At 38.1% G+C, this 18,913-nt stretch overlaps 1 protein-coding gene across 2 annotated transcripts in view; it reads left to right on the top strand.

Annotated features, from left to right (window-relative positions):
• The window catches only part of EDIL3 (EGF like repeats and discoidin domains 3), a 268,965-nt gene that overhangs the window by 181,619 nt on the left and 68,433 nt on the right, over window positions 1–18,913 (top strand). For both annotated transcript variants that reach the window (XM_074569401.1, XM_074569400.1), the window contains one exon: window positions 11,038–11,219. In XM_074569401.1, coding sequence (XP_074425502.1) covers window positions 11,038–11,219 — 182 coding nt within the window. The remainder of the gene's footprint in view (window positions 1–11,037; window positions 11,220–18,913) is intronic.

Below are 18,913 nucleotides of genomic sequence, written 5' to 3'. Positions count from 1 at the left end.
GGAAGTGCTGATTAAATTCCTTCAATGGGAACAAAAACATTGATTTGGTCTTGCCTGTAGGATTAGTCGTCAGAACAACAATTAACATAAGTTGCTACAACCAAGTTACTCAATATCACTCAGATCAGAACATTGGATTGTGGAAAAAGCACTTGAGCTACATGGAGTCAGCAAACAATTTGATTAGTTGCAGAATGATTGAAATAGCCAATAGCTAAAATGTGCAAAGTTGAGCTCGTGATCTACAGCTCTTTTCCCCACTACGCTAAGCTGACCAGCAATCTTCAAACTCCGGTCCATATAGTGAGAGGTTGAATAGCTCAAGTCCAAAGCACCCCTGTGCTTAAGCTAGAGATTTTTAGTTATCGGTAAAGGTTTGATTAGCAAAACCAGATTTATAGCCAATGTGGATGCGGTAGTACATCATCTCTTTTGGGCAACAGTGATTTTCATGCCCATTTTAGAGATCTGCAGACTTTAAAAATTTAAAGAGTCAGTGTTTCACACACAGCTGTTGCACAACAATTCATTCCAAGTTGAATTCTGCCTCTGTGTGGGAGGGACTATAGAGTGCTTAGGCTTTGCTTGTATTTAGAAGCGATGTTTTAAGAGATGACAAAAGAAGCGATAACTGCTAGTGGGGGAAAAAAAAAAAAGCCCTGTCAGGAACACAAGAGCAGATGAGACAGCAGTAAGAATGTGCTTGACCAAAAAAAAGGAGGCCCATACATTCAAAAAACGGGTATGTAGGAATATACCTACTGTGTCTGTGTAATCTCCAGCTGTACTGGTACACGGTAACCGGTGCTCCTGGCCAACGGAAGCCAAGTCATGAGACAATTAATCACGTAATGAGCTGGGATATATAACTGTCCTTCACAATACCTCCACACAATATGTTTGCTCCGTGCAAGTGTGACTGAAGTAAACAGAATGTACAGAGCCAAACAGAGTACTTTCAGTACCTTAAGATTTTAGCTCTTCTTCAGTCTGTCATAGTGTACATTTACACATATGGTCTGCATACATATGCAAAGACAGCATCTTCTGGAAAATTAAAAGCCTCCTTGGGCTTCTAGCTTCTCCTGGAAATTAAGATGTAATTCCTACATATAGAAATTATTCTATTTTTTAAATATATTGATTATCGATGCTCATATCGACAGTTACTGCACATATACAAGGACAACTTTCTGAATCTTCTTTCTGAATTTTTTTTCACCCTAATAAAATTCCATGACCTTTAAATTAATTCTTTATTTTTAATAGGGCTTCAAGCCCTGATCCTTAAAGCTGCTTTACATGAATATAAGTTTATACCTATATCAAATGGCTTCCAGGAATAAGATCTAAATGCCAGTATCTGAATTTCCAGTTATTAAAAAGTTAGATGTGTTGTAGAAGAAGATGGAAACAGCTTAGAGACCATAAGAACTGCTGTTTCTGTGTAGTCAGATTTAAATAACTGTCATTTGCATGCAGTTTGTGTTCAGTACTGTGGATATAGCTCATATTTAGCACATCACTTCAGCAGTATATTGTAGGGATATTGCCATCTTTTTACTTCTTTCTGAAGAATATGTATTCCATTGTAATGTAAAATTCATATTAGTGCCGCTAGTAGTTTTTAAACAATTTCAATGAATACATCTTGTAACGAGTAATATTGTCATTTCTAGGAACAGTTGCTGTTCTTATGGGGAAAAAAAAAAAAGAAAAAACAAACCACAAAGACAGAAAGAATGTCCCTAGGCAGCAAAATGAGATTTGCCACTTGAAAAGCACATACTCTTCTGGCAAACGAACATTCCCATTGTCAGGCTGGCTTGCAGGAATGCTAATTACATTGATGTTGTAATCCCACTGATTTCCTTTGTAGACCTGCTAGAAAAATGCAGATTGTCTTTCAGTGTAACTATATCTTGTCTTTCCAGTTTTACTTCCAAGAGAAGGTTTGGGTTTGGGTTGTTGGTTTTTTTCAAAGCTTTTTAGAACAGGCAGATTTTGAGAAGAACAAATCATTAAGCAGGTAGATACATATGTCATGAGCTGCCTTCATATTAGCAGTAGTTGGTTGGCATTTTAAAAAACCAGTAGTATCAGCATCTGGTTCCTGTAAATAATTCAGAGAATCAGGCAGAGCTTTAAAACAGTCGTCTGGTCAGAATCCAGGTATTTCACCTCTTCCGATAGGATTTAACGTAAATTGTAAAGGAAATCAGTGAGATTTCCTGTTCAATTAGCACTTCTGGAATTAGCATTCCTACCAGCCAGCACGACTGTGAGTACGCGTTTACAACAGCAGGTCGCTCCATCTGAGAGGCAGAATGTCAGCTTTCCCAGTGGTGAAACCCATTTTGCAGCACTGGTAAGAACATTCTTGAGCTTGCACTTTTTTTTTTTTTCCTGGGAGTGCTGACAGCTCCTGGAAATTGTAACCTTACCAGTTTAACCTATATTCATCTACTCCATGTTAAAATTACTTATTTTTCTAATACAAATGTTGTCCTATGAAAGGGAAAAAAAAAAAAACCAACAACTCGTTTGGGATGAAGTTAGGGAGAAGAGAGGTAAAGTTTTTGTCAGTGTTGCGTTCTCCATAAACAAAACAAAAAAAAAAAAACCAAACTGCATGTCCCTAAAGACAGATGAATGTAAATATAAAACCAGGGAACTCTGAAAGAAGCTGTCTGTAGCTATCATGAAATCAGGCTGAACTTTCTCAGAACACTGTCTCATTAGCAAATTTCCTAACATTGCTGGAAAGCTGCTGAGTTTTCTTGTATTCACAGAATCACAGAATCACATATTTATTCTTCGAAGAAATATTTCCATCAATACCCAAGGAGGGGAGAAGTGCATGGATTGCAGAGAGTTCAGCAGCAGCAAACAAAAAAAAAAAGACTATTTCTAAATACAGTTGACTTCCTAGTTTCATTTATACATGCATAAATTATGCTTCAATTGTTAATTGGCTGTACTCTCTGCCACAACCATTTACAATGGCTAGAAGTAAATGAGGTAATTAATAAGTCCATGACTGTACAAATCTCCTCCACCCACATCTGCCCAACTCCAGATCCAACAAAAAGTCGTGAGACTGGTAAATAGAACATGGAATAACATAACTTTACATATCATTGCAACCTAAGACAATAATAATAATCAATTACTGTTATGCAGCAGTTAAGGAGTACGGTTTCTGGGTCTGCCATTCCTTCACTGTGTATGAGCACTTGGCAATTATTTTATAGTGCAACTTGAAAGCTCCTATGAAATTAACTTCCATAATGTGAATGTAGGTTAATTCTTGTGAGAAGTTTTTTTAGTGTTACTCCATCTTTTCTGGTTTATTCAGATTAATTTTAGTCATGTTTGAGTGGCTACAAGTTATGTAAAACTGGTTAATGTCACTACCCAAACATGGAAGAAATGCTATTTTTCAGAGTGCCAACTTGAAATGTAAAAATCATTTTTCACATAAAGATTAATGTATTTCTACATGAGAGTTCAGCAGAGGAGTTTGAGAAACTAAACTCCTTACTTCAATATTATTTAATTTTTTTGTTGTTTTTTTTTTTTTAAATCTTAAATGCTGCTTGAAGACAAAATAAGGTAAAGGTAATGTTTATCAGTGAATTGCTGAATAATGTAACTTGAATAATCGTATAAACTCAGAGGAAGTGTTTTGTATTTGGTAGTTAGACAATGGTGCCTGTCCTTTCTGAAATCACCATGGAATGATAGTAGTTTTGTGCTGTAGCCGTAAATTGGCCATATGGTGTATCATGGTGAAGGCTCAGCTGATCATTTTTCTGGGTTCTAAACTCTCCCCTGGATTTTGGGTTGTGCCTCCAGTTGGTCCAGTAACCCATACGGCAAGGACAGCTGTGCTCCTTCACACTCTGTGCTACGCTGTGTGCTCAGTGTAAATTGTGATTATTTGGCATCCCTGGTAGAAAAGAGAATAGGAAAGGAGACAAATACACTAAAGGCTACTTTAAGAAGAGGACATTGTTGTCCACAATCATAGAATCAGGACAAAAAGTAATAAATGGAATAAAAAAGACTCAAGTTGGACTTCAATCAAACACCAAATGGGATTGTTGAATGTTCACTACTGGAGCCTTTGAAAAAAGGTTTTCAACAAACATTTGTCAGGAATGGCATTGATGTAATGTAGTTGGCATGTCTTGGGATACAGACTTTTCCAGATCATTTGAAGCAGCCATGTTTTTCTCTGATGGGGAACCACAAACAGCGTGTCTTCATTATGGAATTCCTCTTCCCAGGCCAGTTCCATTAAAAGCATTTCGAATGTGCCTAGGGACACAGTCAATAACATTAACTTGATGAAGTTTAGCACAAACATAACCACAACAATCACTTCATGGAGCAACACTAAAAAGTGATTTTTCTGATTACAGATTTGCAGATACGACATTTTAGAGGTATCCTTCTTTTTGACCATAAGATTAACCATGCCTGATGTGATGACAGTCCAACAGCCCTGCCTTGGACAACGATCTGCAGTGAATGCTTAATGAATGAGTGTAAGAAAAGGGACAAGCACTAAACGATGGTTCCCCCATTGTATTTTCACAGCTTACAGCAGTCTTCAGTTTAGGGATTTCCTAAATCGGAAGTTGTATCTTCCTTTGATTTTATTCCTCTTGGATAGGTCCCCTCTTCAACTGTGCTGTATGTCGTGGTTCCCCAGATGCCAATCCTGGTGCTTTTTGTGTGGAATTTACAATCCTATCCATTCTACTCAAAGACCAGAATGGAGAAATTGCCAAACTAGAACTAAGCAAATTAGTCCTGAATAACAACTCTCCATTTCAGACACTGCACTATATAAAAAAAGACATAATCTGCTTTCAGTGTCTGAGCTGTCATCTCCATATGCTCCTGTGCTATGCTGGAAGTATAAATTTTTTCAGACTTGCTTAGTGTAGAAAATCCCTCTGGATGTCCATCAGAGGGATGTGAATCCCACCCTGGGGACTGCCAGCCAGTGTGGGAAAGTGCTTATAGTCAGAGAGATGAAGTCTCTGTGAAGGAACAAGAAGAAATAAGTGGCTGAAGCCTAAATGGCTGAAGCATGGTGGGGAGTTTATACATGTATCAGCATAATGACTGCAATATCAGAGGTCATCTGTAGTCCCATTGTGAACTGGTGAAGTTGGCAAGTGAGGACTATCATGTCACTAAAACCATGAGAGGGTCCATTGACAACTCTAGCACGAAGGGAAGCTGCGTCTCCCACACATCCCTTTGCAAAAGTACTTTACATAGTATTTATAAAGAGAGGATTTTAGCATTTTCATGTCATGGTTGTGAAAAAACAAGCCCGACAAGAACATTGTTTCATACTTTGCATATGGATGGGCACTTTAACAGCAGACTTCTGAACGATTGTCCATATCCATCTAACCAGCTCCTATAAAACCAAATTAATTGAAGAGAGCTATCCTTGACAGAACAAGCTGGGCAAGAATCTGTGGGTGGCAGGAGACACAAGAAAAGGAAATAGGAGGCTGAAGCCTCGATTACATTTTGGGGAGCAGCATTAATTACTGCAATATCAGAGGTCATCTGTAATCCCATTGTCAGGGTTTGCGTTCAGCACAATTACCGTGCTATGCTAAGCACAGCCAGAGTAATCTCATTCCAGAAAATGAGGTGCTTGGAGAAAAGCAGGATTGCAGATGTCTAAAGCAGATTTGTTTTCTACTTGCCTTCAATTTTGCATCTGTTTGTTTTGATGATGTTAGCGAGAGACAAACCAACAGAGGAAATGAAAGCTATATATTCATGCTACAAAATCAGGCATGTTTCATCGTCAATAACAAGAAATCTTTTTCATCTGTTTTCAGAGGTATAATCCTCACATTTTCAAGGAATTTTTAAACCATTTGGAGGTTTTTCTTAATTTGTGGACTGACATAAACGTAGAAGTCCAAATTAAATATACCCAAGTAACATGTTTACCCAGTGCTTTCTGCTTATTGTCTCCTACTGTAGTAATCGTTATTTTAAAATGGTTTGTCTTTCCCCTGTTAAGAGAAGGAATCAGTGACATATTTCTCTATTGTAATTTACCTCTGAAGAGATATCAATGTAAGACACAGTAAGCTGTCATCTTCTTCTATTTCCTTGTGCACATATATTTTTGTTCAGCTGGAGGGATTTATTGTTGTAAGAGACAAGGGTGGAAATGCAGAACTCATCTATTGTCTGGGGAGCTATTTGATCCCCATACCCTTGGTCTACAAGTGAAATCTGGACAAACGGTCACTTGCTCTGTGGTGCAAAATGGTACGTAAAGTTTCAGATCTAGTTAAGTGTGTGATTGTAAAAGAAGCTTTCAAGTCAGTTTTATAACCATGCCATCTTCACGTGGGTTGGTGGGGATTCTTAGGAGAACTGAAGAGATATAAATGAATCCTTCACTTTTCATGTGTTGTTGACTTTTCCCATCCTTCACTGGATCCATTCACAGTCACGTAGCTTATTGGTACACCTTTGCATTCTGTCATCTTCATGGACAATGGGGCATTGTGGGAATACTGTTTGATGAGAAAAAGAGAGGAGTCAATAGGGTTTGATTTAGTGCATACCAATTGTCACTGTAGGATTAAAAAAAATATTGCTTGAGTTAGTATTTTGTTATTTAATGACACTAAAATAACAGCTCCAGATGACAAAATCTTCCTTGTGAATCTATATCATGAACCTGTCAAGCAGCTTCTTAATTGCTGTTCTTTTTTTTTTTTTTTACTTCGTTGCATCAAGCTGATTGCCATACCCCAATGTGTCAGCATTAACTAATAAAAACGGTTTTCTATTTAACAGCTAACATTGACCAGACTGAATTGTACAGCATCACTGTGGTGATATTATTACTCCCTTGGAGACTGCAGTTTCCCAAGCTGTCATGATTTTTGTTAAATGAACTGTGGATTTAATAGAAGCAGATGTATAACAACAAAATATAATGCAGCTTGCACTTGTTCTGCAGAATATGCATCTCAGTTTTATTTAAAAGACAATCTCCAAAAGCAGCATTTGCTTGTTTCCTTCATTGGCAGTAGTCAAAGGCATATCACAGCCCTTGAGCACTGAAAGAAATAATTGATATCTTAACTTGAAGGAAAGCATTGTTTGTGTCTTAAATTGAATATCTTATGCAGAAGCTAGTCTATAACCAGTCTTTTACTGATATAACATGTTTGATGGAACCAGAGGTAGGTTATTTAGCTGAGAGTTTTCAGGCAAAGTAAATTTCTTGGTAATTCAGAGAGTAATAGCCCCATTACAGCTTTTGTAAGGAGAAAGCATGATTCACAAATCTATTGGAGTATTTGGAAGAAATTAATGAGCATATGGCTAAGGGAAGTCCATTTGCTGTGTGGTATTTGACTATCCAAAAGTGTGTTCAACTATTTCCTTTCAACTGATGAAAGAAAGTAAATTGAAAGGTTTTCTTGTAGAATAATGTCTGATTAAAAATATAGACCTAAGTGTGAGTAAACGGGCAGTTTTAACAGTGGAAGGAGCTTACAGTGGAATCGTACCAAAACCTCTGCTGAAGTCCTGGCTGTTCAGAAAATAAGACAGATAACAAAATGTTCTGATAATTTAAGAAATCTACTTAACATTATTAAAATGGATGAAGGATTTTTAAAAATATCTTGAAACGCAGATTGACCTGGCTATGAAACAGAAGGATAAATTCAATATGGTCAAGTTCCAGGTGAGACTAGTCAAAAAAAAACGACCCATGATCCATGTGGAGGTATCTTAAGTCTCAGAAGAGATAGCCTTGGGTGGGCTTCCTCAAGACCCATCTGCCAGGCCTGTGCCTAGGAAATTTCTCAACTCATCAGCACTGCTATGGTCAGAGTTGTGCCACATTGCAAGTTCTGTGGTTTGGACCTGCAAGCACGTCTTGAATTAGGGTTAAGCTTTAGCTTAAACCAGTCTTCACACCTCATGAGAATGATTTGATGTCTTCAGGGTTGTCAAAAAAGATGGTCCTCTAAAGACACATCTTAGTGCTGTGTACATATATATTACATTGTAAAGCTAATATTGTTTAGAAATTATTATCCAGTCTCATATTTCCTATGCATCTCATGTTCGAGCTCAACACCGAAGTAGAAAGTATCTCTAATGTGGTAGTTTATATTTATAGGAGTGGTAAATTTTGTGTTTAAATAACATTGAAAAACTGACAAACATGACAAAGCAAGACTGGAACTGCAATTAAAATAAGAACTTTGTACAATGAAGTACGTATTCCCTGAAGGTAGAGATTTGCTTTGGATTTGAGGAATAATCCTCCTAAACCTAAGGAAGGTAAACACTTCTGACCATATATGGTCATAGCTGACAAAGTAGAGTTAAGTGCTGTACTTGGCAATTTAACTGCCTTCAATTTAAACAGGAAAATTCATCTTTCTCTTGTAAGGAATTCACACATATTTCAATCACCATTTAATGCATCTCAACCATGAGAACTAACATGCCTTCAAATCAAAACTTTACACAAAGTTCTGCACCTTAAACAGAGGCTGATAGACAAAATAAAGGACATCCACATCTCTTCCCAGTCTGCCAAAGCTGGGATGTCTATAGCAGATCAAAGGCCTTGGCATCAAATACCTGTTCTTCTTTTGAAAATTATGTGCTGAAGCCAAATACCCTTATTCTGAGCCCCACTCAAAACTGGCTGTAAGACACGCTGGGGCCGTGTCCTTACGCATGCGTTTTTTCTGTTAGGTCACTGAATAACGCTAGCAGGGCGGGCTGGTGTCCTCACCCCTGCACTCCTCACCGTGAGAGGAGAATATATATGCAGAATATAGCTGTGTGCTCCATATCCATATTAAAACACCTGCCATGCCTCCATTTTCAGCTCCTCTTGGAAACCGCTCTTCTGTGTTCTCACGTCTCTGTTTTTAGCAACCTATACCAGCTGTTAGGGCTGGTTAATTTCATGGTAAAGCTGGAATCAGTCCTGTATGTACACATGCGTGTTTGTGAGTTACACATACGTATAGACACACCTGCGTGCAGTTTCTTTCCCATTATGAAATGACAGATATTTCAATAAATTAACATAAGAAACTTTTGAAAAGATGCAATTTTCTTAGGAAAGTAGAGTAGTTTACCTGACTTGCAAACAGATGTGGCAGTTTATACACCAAAGCAGTTTATTCTGATCAGATTAAAAGATTTCAGAAGCAGAGCTAAGATCTGAATGGGTCTTTCAATTTTTAAGTGACATATGATAACTCAATGTAAAATGACACTTTTCCAACATACACGGGTTTTTTGGATACATCCTATATTGTGCCTGCCTATGCTGGTGACAAAGAATTTGTTTTCTTCCGGCACTGCTATGCATCTGGCACAGCAGCAGGAGAGCAATGCATTTTGTGCGGCACAAACAGAGTTATTAGTCAAGTGCTGAACGCATGGCCTTTCTTTTTGGGTGATACATGACACAGAAAAGTAGAACTAGGACATTAGAGTCTAGCCGAGCTTTGTGGACTGTTAAAAATGTGGATGAAATTATCATATGATGCAAGTCAGTCACTAATTTCAATGGGGCCAGGATTTCACTTAAGCATATGCTGAAAGTAAACCAGGTTTTGCATTTAGGAAGTAACACATTCGGAACCCCACCTGTGTGTGGGTTTTGGTTTATCTTCTCAGGGCACAAGCACGTGCTTGCCAATGGCCCTTGCTCCATAATCAGCTTAAGACTGCAATTTCGTTTGTATTTGTCTCCATTATCAGTGACACACAATACCCAGGCGTTGTATTGCCAGTGACTCTCAGCACTGTCTCCCTGCCTCAGCTTCTGCCAAAAGGAGCAAATTGCACCGGTCACTTTTTCTTCTCTGTACCTTTAAATTAATGAGGAATTAAATTATTTGTGACTTTCTGCCCATATGGTGTAAGGATTTCACAGCAACACCATTTCGGAGTTCATTCTTGGGTACCGCTTAAGGTGAAACGCTGCCAGGCTTCTGAGAAAACCTAAAGTGTGAGTAAACATCTGCTCTACCCTGTTGTGTTCAAAACTGCTGAAGTGCAGTTGACCCACACAGCAGATCTTTCGGGCAACTGCGCAAGATCAGCTGCTACAGGAGTCCTTGCAATTAGCTTATCTTTATTCTCTGCATCAAAATTGAGAAAAAAAAAAAAATCATATTTACTTGAAAGTGGTTGGGATTTGTCCTGGTTTGAGGTAGCAGGTAGACTGCCGATCATTTGTACATAATTTTCGAAATTTTCATGGATTGCTCACAATAACTGAATTCTCTTTTTCCCATACCCAAATGGAGTAGCTTCAGAAAATAAAGTATGCAGAAATATATCGACTTTAAAAAAGATTACATTTACAAGTATTTCAGGTGTACAAATTAATGAATGATACCACGCATAAAATTATGAACATTTGAATGTTACAGTTAAATATATACTTTGTGGTTTGCTGATTATATATATGAGATCATTAACTATTTTTAATGTAACTGAACAGTATCATGTGTCTAGTTTCATATTTCTAAAGATAACTGGAATAACAGTATATAGTGTATTGGCTAAATGCTAAGCTCTATGGCAAAAGCAGCAATATGGAATTCTCAGTAATTACAGAATTTTAAATTTGCTTTTAGCAATTTCAACATTTGAATCTAAGGATCGTTTTCTTTCATTGTATCTGTAAAACCCAAATTCACAACTCTTCAGGTAGAATGAGCTAAAAGAAATTGAAAACTTAATGTATTTCATTATTTTTGCAATGGGAATAGTTATTTACAAGCAATATTTTTGTAGGGGTTTATTTATTTATTTTTGCAAAAAGAAGATGCTACTCAAGTGCTTTAAATCTCTTATAATAACTTATTTGATGTGACATTTGGGATCTATTTGTATGCTATTTGTAATTACAGCCACTTGGGACTCAGAAGAGTTGATCATTTCAGTTGCAATAATTTCTTTCCTTGTTTCTATTTGCAGGATGCTCTGGCCCACTAGGGATAGAAGGTGGAATTGTGTCAAACCAACAAATTACTGCGTCATCCACTCATCGAGCTCTTTTTGGACTCCAGAAATGGTATCCATACTATGCACGACTTAATAAGAAGGGTCTTGTGAATGCTTGGACTGCTGCAGAAAATGACAGATGGCCATGGATTCAGGTAACAGATGGAGCTGAGGAGGAAAAAAATCTTCTTGATTCAATTGCCAGACTCACTTAAGAAACTGATGAAGACAAGTGGTAAACTAATAGCTAGATTCTTATTCACTGTCAGAAATGTAGCCTAGACTAAAAGGGACTATTTAGTTGCAAAACACTAATAATCTTGACTTTGCAAATGCACAAATCTTTTTATTTAAAAAACGTGTGCATATGTTCCGTTGTAGCTTCAAACCATGGAAGCAAATTTATAAAGACTCTTTACAAGGAACCTGCTTTCCGCATATGTTACATATGCTCGTTAGGTCCTTAGTAGCATTTCACAGCGCTGTCTCAAGGTGGAGATACTTTCACACATGCAGCCTTCCTTGGCCATTGTTCTAGCATGCTTTAATGTGGTTTTGGCCATACCAGAGCCTGCAGGAATAGTTTGTCCTCTATGCCAAGCTGCTCTGGGCACACAGGTTAAGCATTGTGTGCATCATGTTGGAAGTAACAAGAACTGTTTTAATTAAGGTTGAAATAGCTGTTAGTTCAACCACATCCATGGGGCTGAAAATACACATTCTTTTCATTTCCACTCAAGGATGTTATCGCTAGAATGATTCAAATGGCAGTGCCCTTTTTGTGGACTGAATTTCTCTGGGCCCAGCAAATGACTTCAGTAAAAGTCATGAAGCAGTGCATATGAAGTCCTGTGGCTGTATTTTAATGACTATAATGATTATCTAGTGATTTCTGTAGCTATTTACTTTTATTATCTAGTGATTCCTGTAGTTATTTATGTTTATGGTGTTTTCCTTTCATGATGCGTGAATTGGGCTAAGCCATGGCATTTTCAGCTGCTAGTTAATAAAGGTGGTGTTAGATATTTATGGGAAAACCTTTTGCACTAATCAGTTTAGTTAATATGTGAAGAGGGTGCTTCCCTCCCAGTGAACCCACCACAGGAGCAGCAATAAATGGTACTTGAGCGTCTTGTCTACCAGCCCTAAGTTGAACTGTGCCTACATCCCTTTAGTGTGTCAGACACACTCTTCTTGAAGTTACCTTCATGTACATGGCATAATTTTTGTTAAAATGCAGGATTTTGTACTGACTACTATATGCGATTTTTCTGCGTGGTTCCCAGATATTTGGGGAAAAAGCATACAGGATTACCTGTTCATTTTTCTTGTCTGGAAAGCAGGCACAAGGCGCTGTTTGATGAAGTTTTCTGAAACTGGTGTGGTGAGAGTGCTGGATTTTGTCAGTTCTGAAAAATGAAGCCGGTGCTACTGTTTGTTATTCACTACAGAGCGAAAACACAAAGGCCCTTCAATGCATCTTAAGTCAGTTTTCTTCCGTAAAGACCAGAGGGGTTAGGAAGTCTGTAAAATTTATACATTGAAAAAGAACTGGAAAGAATAACGCTAAGGGACTCGAGCAGAATTATTTTCACAGGAGTAGAAAACTAATGTAACTTTAATGGGTAATGAAAAAGTCGGTGTTACAGTAGCTTTTAGGCTGCTTTAGGGTGTGGGCTTTATTAAATGAGCTGGAGAAGAAAATCCAAATCATTCAGCACTGGCCCCCTAGACATGTCTTTAGTAGGAGATGAACTGGACGGGGATGGCTGATGGTCTGTCGCTTCCATGTTTCCACTCGTCAAAGCCACCACCCACGGTGGAGGTGGCTGTCAGGCAGCTGTGCAGGTTTCTACCCAGACCGGAGCTATGTGTGCCTGGGACTTTGCTCCCAGGGAAGTCTTCCCTTTGCTCTTATCTGGAAGGAATATTGGTCTAATGGAGAAAATGTGTCTAAAATCTCAGCCCAAGCTATCAGGTTTGAACAATTTGTTCTTTTTTGGAGTTAATGACCTAATCTAGGTACTGACAATCCCATGCAGGGTTTTCTCTAATTTTAAAAGCCAGAGTATGTAAGGACTTTTTAGAAGCTAGTTACTTTATAGGATTAATGTGTACTAAGCACCTAGCATTCCTCTCTTTTTCTTCTCATTTTTCTTTAAAAATTAACTTTGGTCTATAATTTTCACACAACTTGCCAAGTACTTTGTTTTTCTCTTCAGTTCAGAGTAAAGCTTTGTAATTTAAAAACAGAAGTTTAAATCTTGAGAGAAATTTTTTTTTCCCCCTTTCCTGAAGACTTTTCTCCTTAAAACACCTGGAACAGAAAATCTAAATTTGTCAGGGAGATGATATTTGTAGAGAAAAAGTGCTTTTTAGGCTTCTGCAGAAACCCTGTTTTGATTTGGCAAGGATACAGACCTCCACAAACTCCCATTTTATGCACTGCGTAGTAGTTCTTTACATGAGAGCACTGTCTTGTTCCTCAAGCATGAAATACACCCTAAGAGACAGACACTGCCTGACCCTTATATGGGTGAACAGTTTCTGTTGAGAGAAGAGGAGAAGCAGAAATCCCATATCTTACTTTTGCACAGCTTCTGTAATGGCCTGGGAGATACTTCGCAAGCATTTGTGGAAGGTTACAAAAAGTCAGCCCACTCTGATTTGTGCTAAGTTTCTGGCCACCTTCCTTCTGGTCTTGTGGGAGAAATGCTCCCTCTAACAATGACCTACTCTTAATTTTTTACTTTCTTTGTCATATCTTCAGCTTCTTCCCAGACGCTCATGTGAGGGGTCTGTATATGGGACATTTTCCATGCTGGTCTGAGTGACAAAGCAGCTGGTCCAGAAGGTGGCTCCTGAAAAACTGTGAATGTTTGGCAAAGATTAAGGGGAAAGTTACGAAGCCAGAAACTCCATTTTTAGGAAATGCAAATTAACGTTTTGCGCAGTGAACCTGAAGCAGTAGCCTGATACCCTCTTAGAGTTTCTAATGCTAGATAAAATCTAAAGGAAGCTGTATATAATAGGCAAGTCCCCCAAAGTATAAGTTTGTACAGGCCTGCAGCTATTTTTGCCTTCTTCCATCACTATCAGTTTTCTTTGTCATTTAATTTCTTTATTTATATGCAGCTTGGCAAATGAAAGGTTTGAGTGCTTTGCTTATAAGTCACTTGTAATGAGTGCAGAGTTTTTTTCTCTAATCTTTCAGGTGTCTGACACACATGAACTAATTAGTATGCAATTTCATTTTCCTGCATTCTCCCAATGAACAGAAAATTGAAATTGCCATTTCAAATTTACACTCTCAGCATGTAATTAGTAATGGCACTACAATGCTCGTAATTGGCTTGTGATTTAAAGGGTCAGTGACCATGTTTTTGAAAGCAAATTAAAGTCAGAGTAAGTCATATCTCCCTTTTAAAGTTCTGCTGACCTCTGTTTCTCCTCATAGTTGGCTGTGACAAGATAGTACCTGTGTATTCTGCTTGCCACTTTACTGGTGACACTAACTTTCAATGTCTCCAAATACAATGAGAAAAAATCCCACACTTCTATTTTTCATTATTTGTTCATGAAATATAACCAAAATGGTCACTTTACCTGTTCCGGTAACAAGTCTTTTTTGTCAAAACTCTTTTTGGGAGAGCCGTGATTTCTCTTTTCCCTTTTGTCCTTGTGCATTCATGGCTGTGATATATGCTGTTACTTTTTTTTCTCATTCCACTTCATCTCTAGTCCTTCCTTGCACGTATCTGTGTTTTTATATTCATAGGTATTTTCTTTTAAGGCAGTATGGATCAGAATAGAGATGGCCGTGAACAAGGTTATTACTTCAATTCTCTCTTTACCATATCCAAAGCCATAATAACTGTTAATCTCTAATATGAACCTGTTTGCAGGACCTTCTAAATGTTACTCCTCTCTAGTGATTTCTAACATAGGGACCCATGCCTATACCCTTAGATATTTCTTCTTCACTTTCAATCTCACTACCCAAGCCTAATATTTCTTAACTAATTTTTCCTCTATTTGTGGCTTTTTTCACTTTCCTTCTATAAAATATTATCCTTTTTTTATACCACTGCAGTTATTATTCCTGTAATACACAGACTTCAGCCATGGTGGATATGCCAAAAAAATGCATAAAGCGGAATGTCATGAGGAACACAAGGTAGAATAATTTGGCATAACTAACAATGTAAGGACTGGTTTACAGTACCAAAATCTAAATCATGCCATTAAATGTATCAGTACCTTTGGCAGGACGATGTTCTCACAGGGACGAGAGAGCAAGGTCGGTGAATATTGTCCTGCAAGAAAATAGTCTTCTCTCTTTAGACTTTTAGAGTGGGTGCAGTCTTTTTGTTCTGCAAATAATACAAGCGCAATGGGTTCTCAGTCCACAGATGAACCACCCTAAATGTTTACTTGCCCAATAACACTAAGACTCGTACCACCTACATCAGGGAGCCTGGAGTGGAGGAGGAGCTCACAGCAGAACTTCGGGGGCTCCTGCCACAGCATTGCAGGGCAGGCAGGGCTGGGTTGGGTGGTCACTGCACCAAGAACCCCTGAGAATATCAACCTCAGAAATGCATGACAGTCTCAGAGCAAAGTAGGAAGGTGGGTAAAGGCATAGAAGGGTAAAAGGTATCAGGTTTAAGGCTAGACAGCAAAAATCTGTGTGTGCAGTGAAGTCTGGTAGGAAGCAAAGACAGGTACTGTTAGCAGAAATGATATTTCAAGTCAGGAGGCGTCCGGGAATGTTTTGATTAGGAAAGGATGGGGTAAATTTTATTTTCTGGTTCTGTCCGTGGCCAGTCAATTAAGCAAGGAGTGGAAAAGATCAGTGCCTGCTGGTTCCTATGAAGTTGCTGCTGTTGCACCATGACTGAGCTATCACATCTGATAACAAGGGATCCCTTAATTTCTGCATATCTCCTGAGTGTAATTGTGAAGAGGATCCCTGTAAGGAATGTGCCTGATGATGCAATGATTTGAGTGGTCTACAAGAGACTACCTGCTCTTTTTAAACTGCGTTGTGGTCTATTAGACAAGGATTTTTTTTGCAAGGTCAGTATTAATCCACAGCTACCAAAAGCAGATTTGGGCATACCTTACATCTGGACAATATTAAGAAAATGAACTAATTACTGTGTATCATACCACTGTGTAGGAACTATGATTGAAGACCTTAACTGCTGCTGGAAACTGTTGTATACAAATGTAGGTTATTAAATAGAAAAATAAAAAATTTGTTTTGTTACTCCTTGCTAAAATAAGCAGGAATTGTTTCTCCAGAGACCTCAGTATGTTTCCCAATTGGCTTTTAAATAAAATATTGAAATATTTTATTTTATTATTGTGAGAAGAAGAATGATTCATTTGCAAAGCAGCTGGACTGCTAAGTTTCGTTGCAGAATCAAGAAACGGGAAATAAAGTTGGTTCAGGTTGAATAGTTAGCTTTTTCCCCCTAGTTTTTATTGCATACAAAATATAAAAAATATTATCCAATTAAATATCCAGCCCCCCTTTACCTTTACCTTCTCAGTTCATCTGTTTTAAATAATACATTTTTTTCCTTTTTTAATAACTTTGAACAGTTCTAAAAAAAATTTCTTCACTATATTTCTTGAAGCTCCAAGTAAACATTCTCCCTTTAGAAACTCTTAATAAAACGGTGACCTGCGGTGGAAAAGAATCTACCCCAGCAGATTCCAGGTAAAATTTTCCCAGGCTTCTGTGTAATTTAGAATTGTAAAGTCAACTAGATCCAGTTAGAGCTAAAAAAACTGTTTCCTATAAAGCTTGCTCCCACAGCAGAAACAGAGTGATTAATTAGGGACCAATACGTTGGTCCCTAGGTCTGGTGCCTTGGAGGGTGTGCGCAGAGCCAGCGTGCTGCACGGGTGATGGCCGTGTTCACCCAGAGGAAAAGGAGCACTAGAGTCTTCCTTAAGTATTGCCCACACACAGCATTCGCTAAAAATATATCTGAGGACTAAAGAGTGTGTTGATGTGTTCTTGGATATGATTTTCCTGTTAAGATAGTTTGAAATCAGTGGGGTGAGACAAGAATTGTGCAGCACAATGATTAAGACACTTGTTTGAGACAATCAAAATTCTAGTTTCTACTGCAGAAGCCATGTTGGTTGTTTATTTAGTGATTACTGAGAAGGTTTTTTGGGAGGGTTTTAATCCTAAATATAATGGAATATTGTTTCTGGTAGGTAGAATATATGTTTTTATTTGTGGCTTAATTTAATTTTTACATAAGTGTCTCCCACACCAGCTGTGCTTTCAATCCCATCTCTGGTTCTCAGACTCACATTTTGTGGGCTTGCGGTCCCTAATACTGGGATAGTTAATTGTGTGTCTGTGAATCTCACAAACTTAATCATAAATACTGTGACACACCAAAAATATACTTATAATAAAGACTTTCTAAGTTGCATCATTCCCCAAGCAGGAATCAATAAAGTGTTGGGATTTCTTCTCCAAGAAAGGCAAGGAAAAAAAAAAAATAGCAGCTTCCACATCAAGAAGTTCCAAAGAGCAAGTATACACCAGGTGACAGCTATTTGCTAATAAAATGTTAAAACCCAAAATACACAGAGGTCTTGCAGAACATTCATTCAAACATCTGTTAGTAAGAGCTCTAAGCAAACTACCATCTGTCAAACCATTCATTTTGTCAAAGTTCATTTCCTCATTCATGAGTACTGTTGTATCAGCTTCCAAAAATACCTGTCATCATAGATTAAATATTTAATATTACTTAATATAGCTCTCAGCTTAGTATAATGTGGCCAAGTGAACCTTATGAAATACCATCTCAGAGTCATCATGTAAGGTGACTCGAACCATATAGGAAGACTTAATCTGCTAAATTAAATGCTGAAAAAACTGTTAAAGCTCTGCATTTTTTTGTCAGTAATCCAGAATTTGACTTAATATCATAGTGGGATTTCCTTGGGGGTTATTGATGAGTCAGCAAGCACCTGAAAGCCCTTGGCAGGGGAGAAGAGAAACTAGTAACAAAAGTGTAGTTTCTCTCAAAACTACCCCACGTAGGACCTTTGAACTGCAGGAATTAGGAGAGATCATCAGCTGGTCAAAGTCTGCCATAAGTTCACTGACTTCATTGAACTCAATATCAATGTCAGCTAGCTACAGATCTCCCTCAATAACTATACATTTAGCTTACAAGATAAAGATATAATTTGTGCACTCAAAACAGACAAGAAAGCAAAAGGACTGGGAGCCTACTTCTTAGTGTAATCATCCCGATACTCCCCTGTGTCCTGTAACTCGGTATCTGTTTGATATCATCTCATACCTCCTACTTTCATTCTTTGTAGACAGAAACACCCACACACAGACATATTCAAATAACTCTTGATTGAGATTTTGGGTACACAAAAGCAGTGAGTTCAGAGTTATCATCCCCATGGCAACAGAAACTTGATGCTGTTATAAACACTATCCATAACATGCTCAGTCAGCCTGCATGCCAGCTTTCCTTAATTACTCCATGAAATATAACTGAACGGCTGAAGTAACAGTGCTTTTAAATGCATTGTTTCATGCATCTGTAATACCATCTATTTTGACTTAGCGGTTTTTCACATTTATCATCCTATATTAAAGTATTCAAGGCAGCAAGTGGTGACACACTAAAATGAGAAAAAGCGTGCCCATCTGGTTTCTTGCGCCAATAATAAGTTGCATGTGGACATGCCCCAGCACCTATGTGGTGGCTCGACAACTGTGATGGAATGATTGTGGGCATCATAGTCCTCCTGCGGGAAGGACAGCATCTAAATCTGTAAGATGATACTA

This window comes from Larus michahellis, chromosome Z, assembly GCF_964199755.1.
Source record: "Larus michahellis chromosome Z, bLarMic1.1, whole genome shotgun sequence".
Lineage (NCBI taxonomy): Eukaryota > Metazoa > Chordata > Aves > Charadriiformes > Laridae > Larus > Larus michahellis.
The sequence above is the reverse complement of the archived record's forward strand: the minus strand, read 5'-3'. Positions and strand labels throughout refer to the sequence as shown.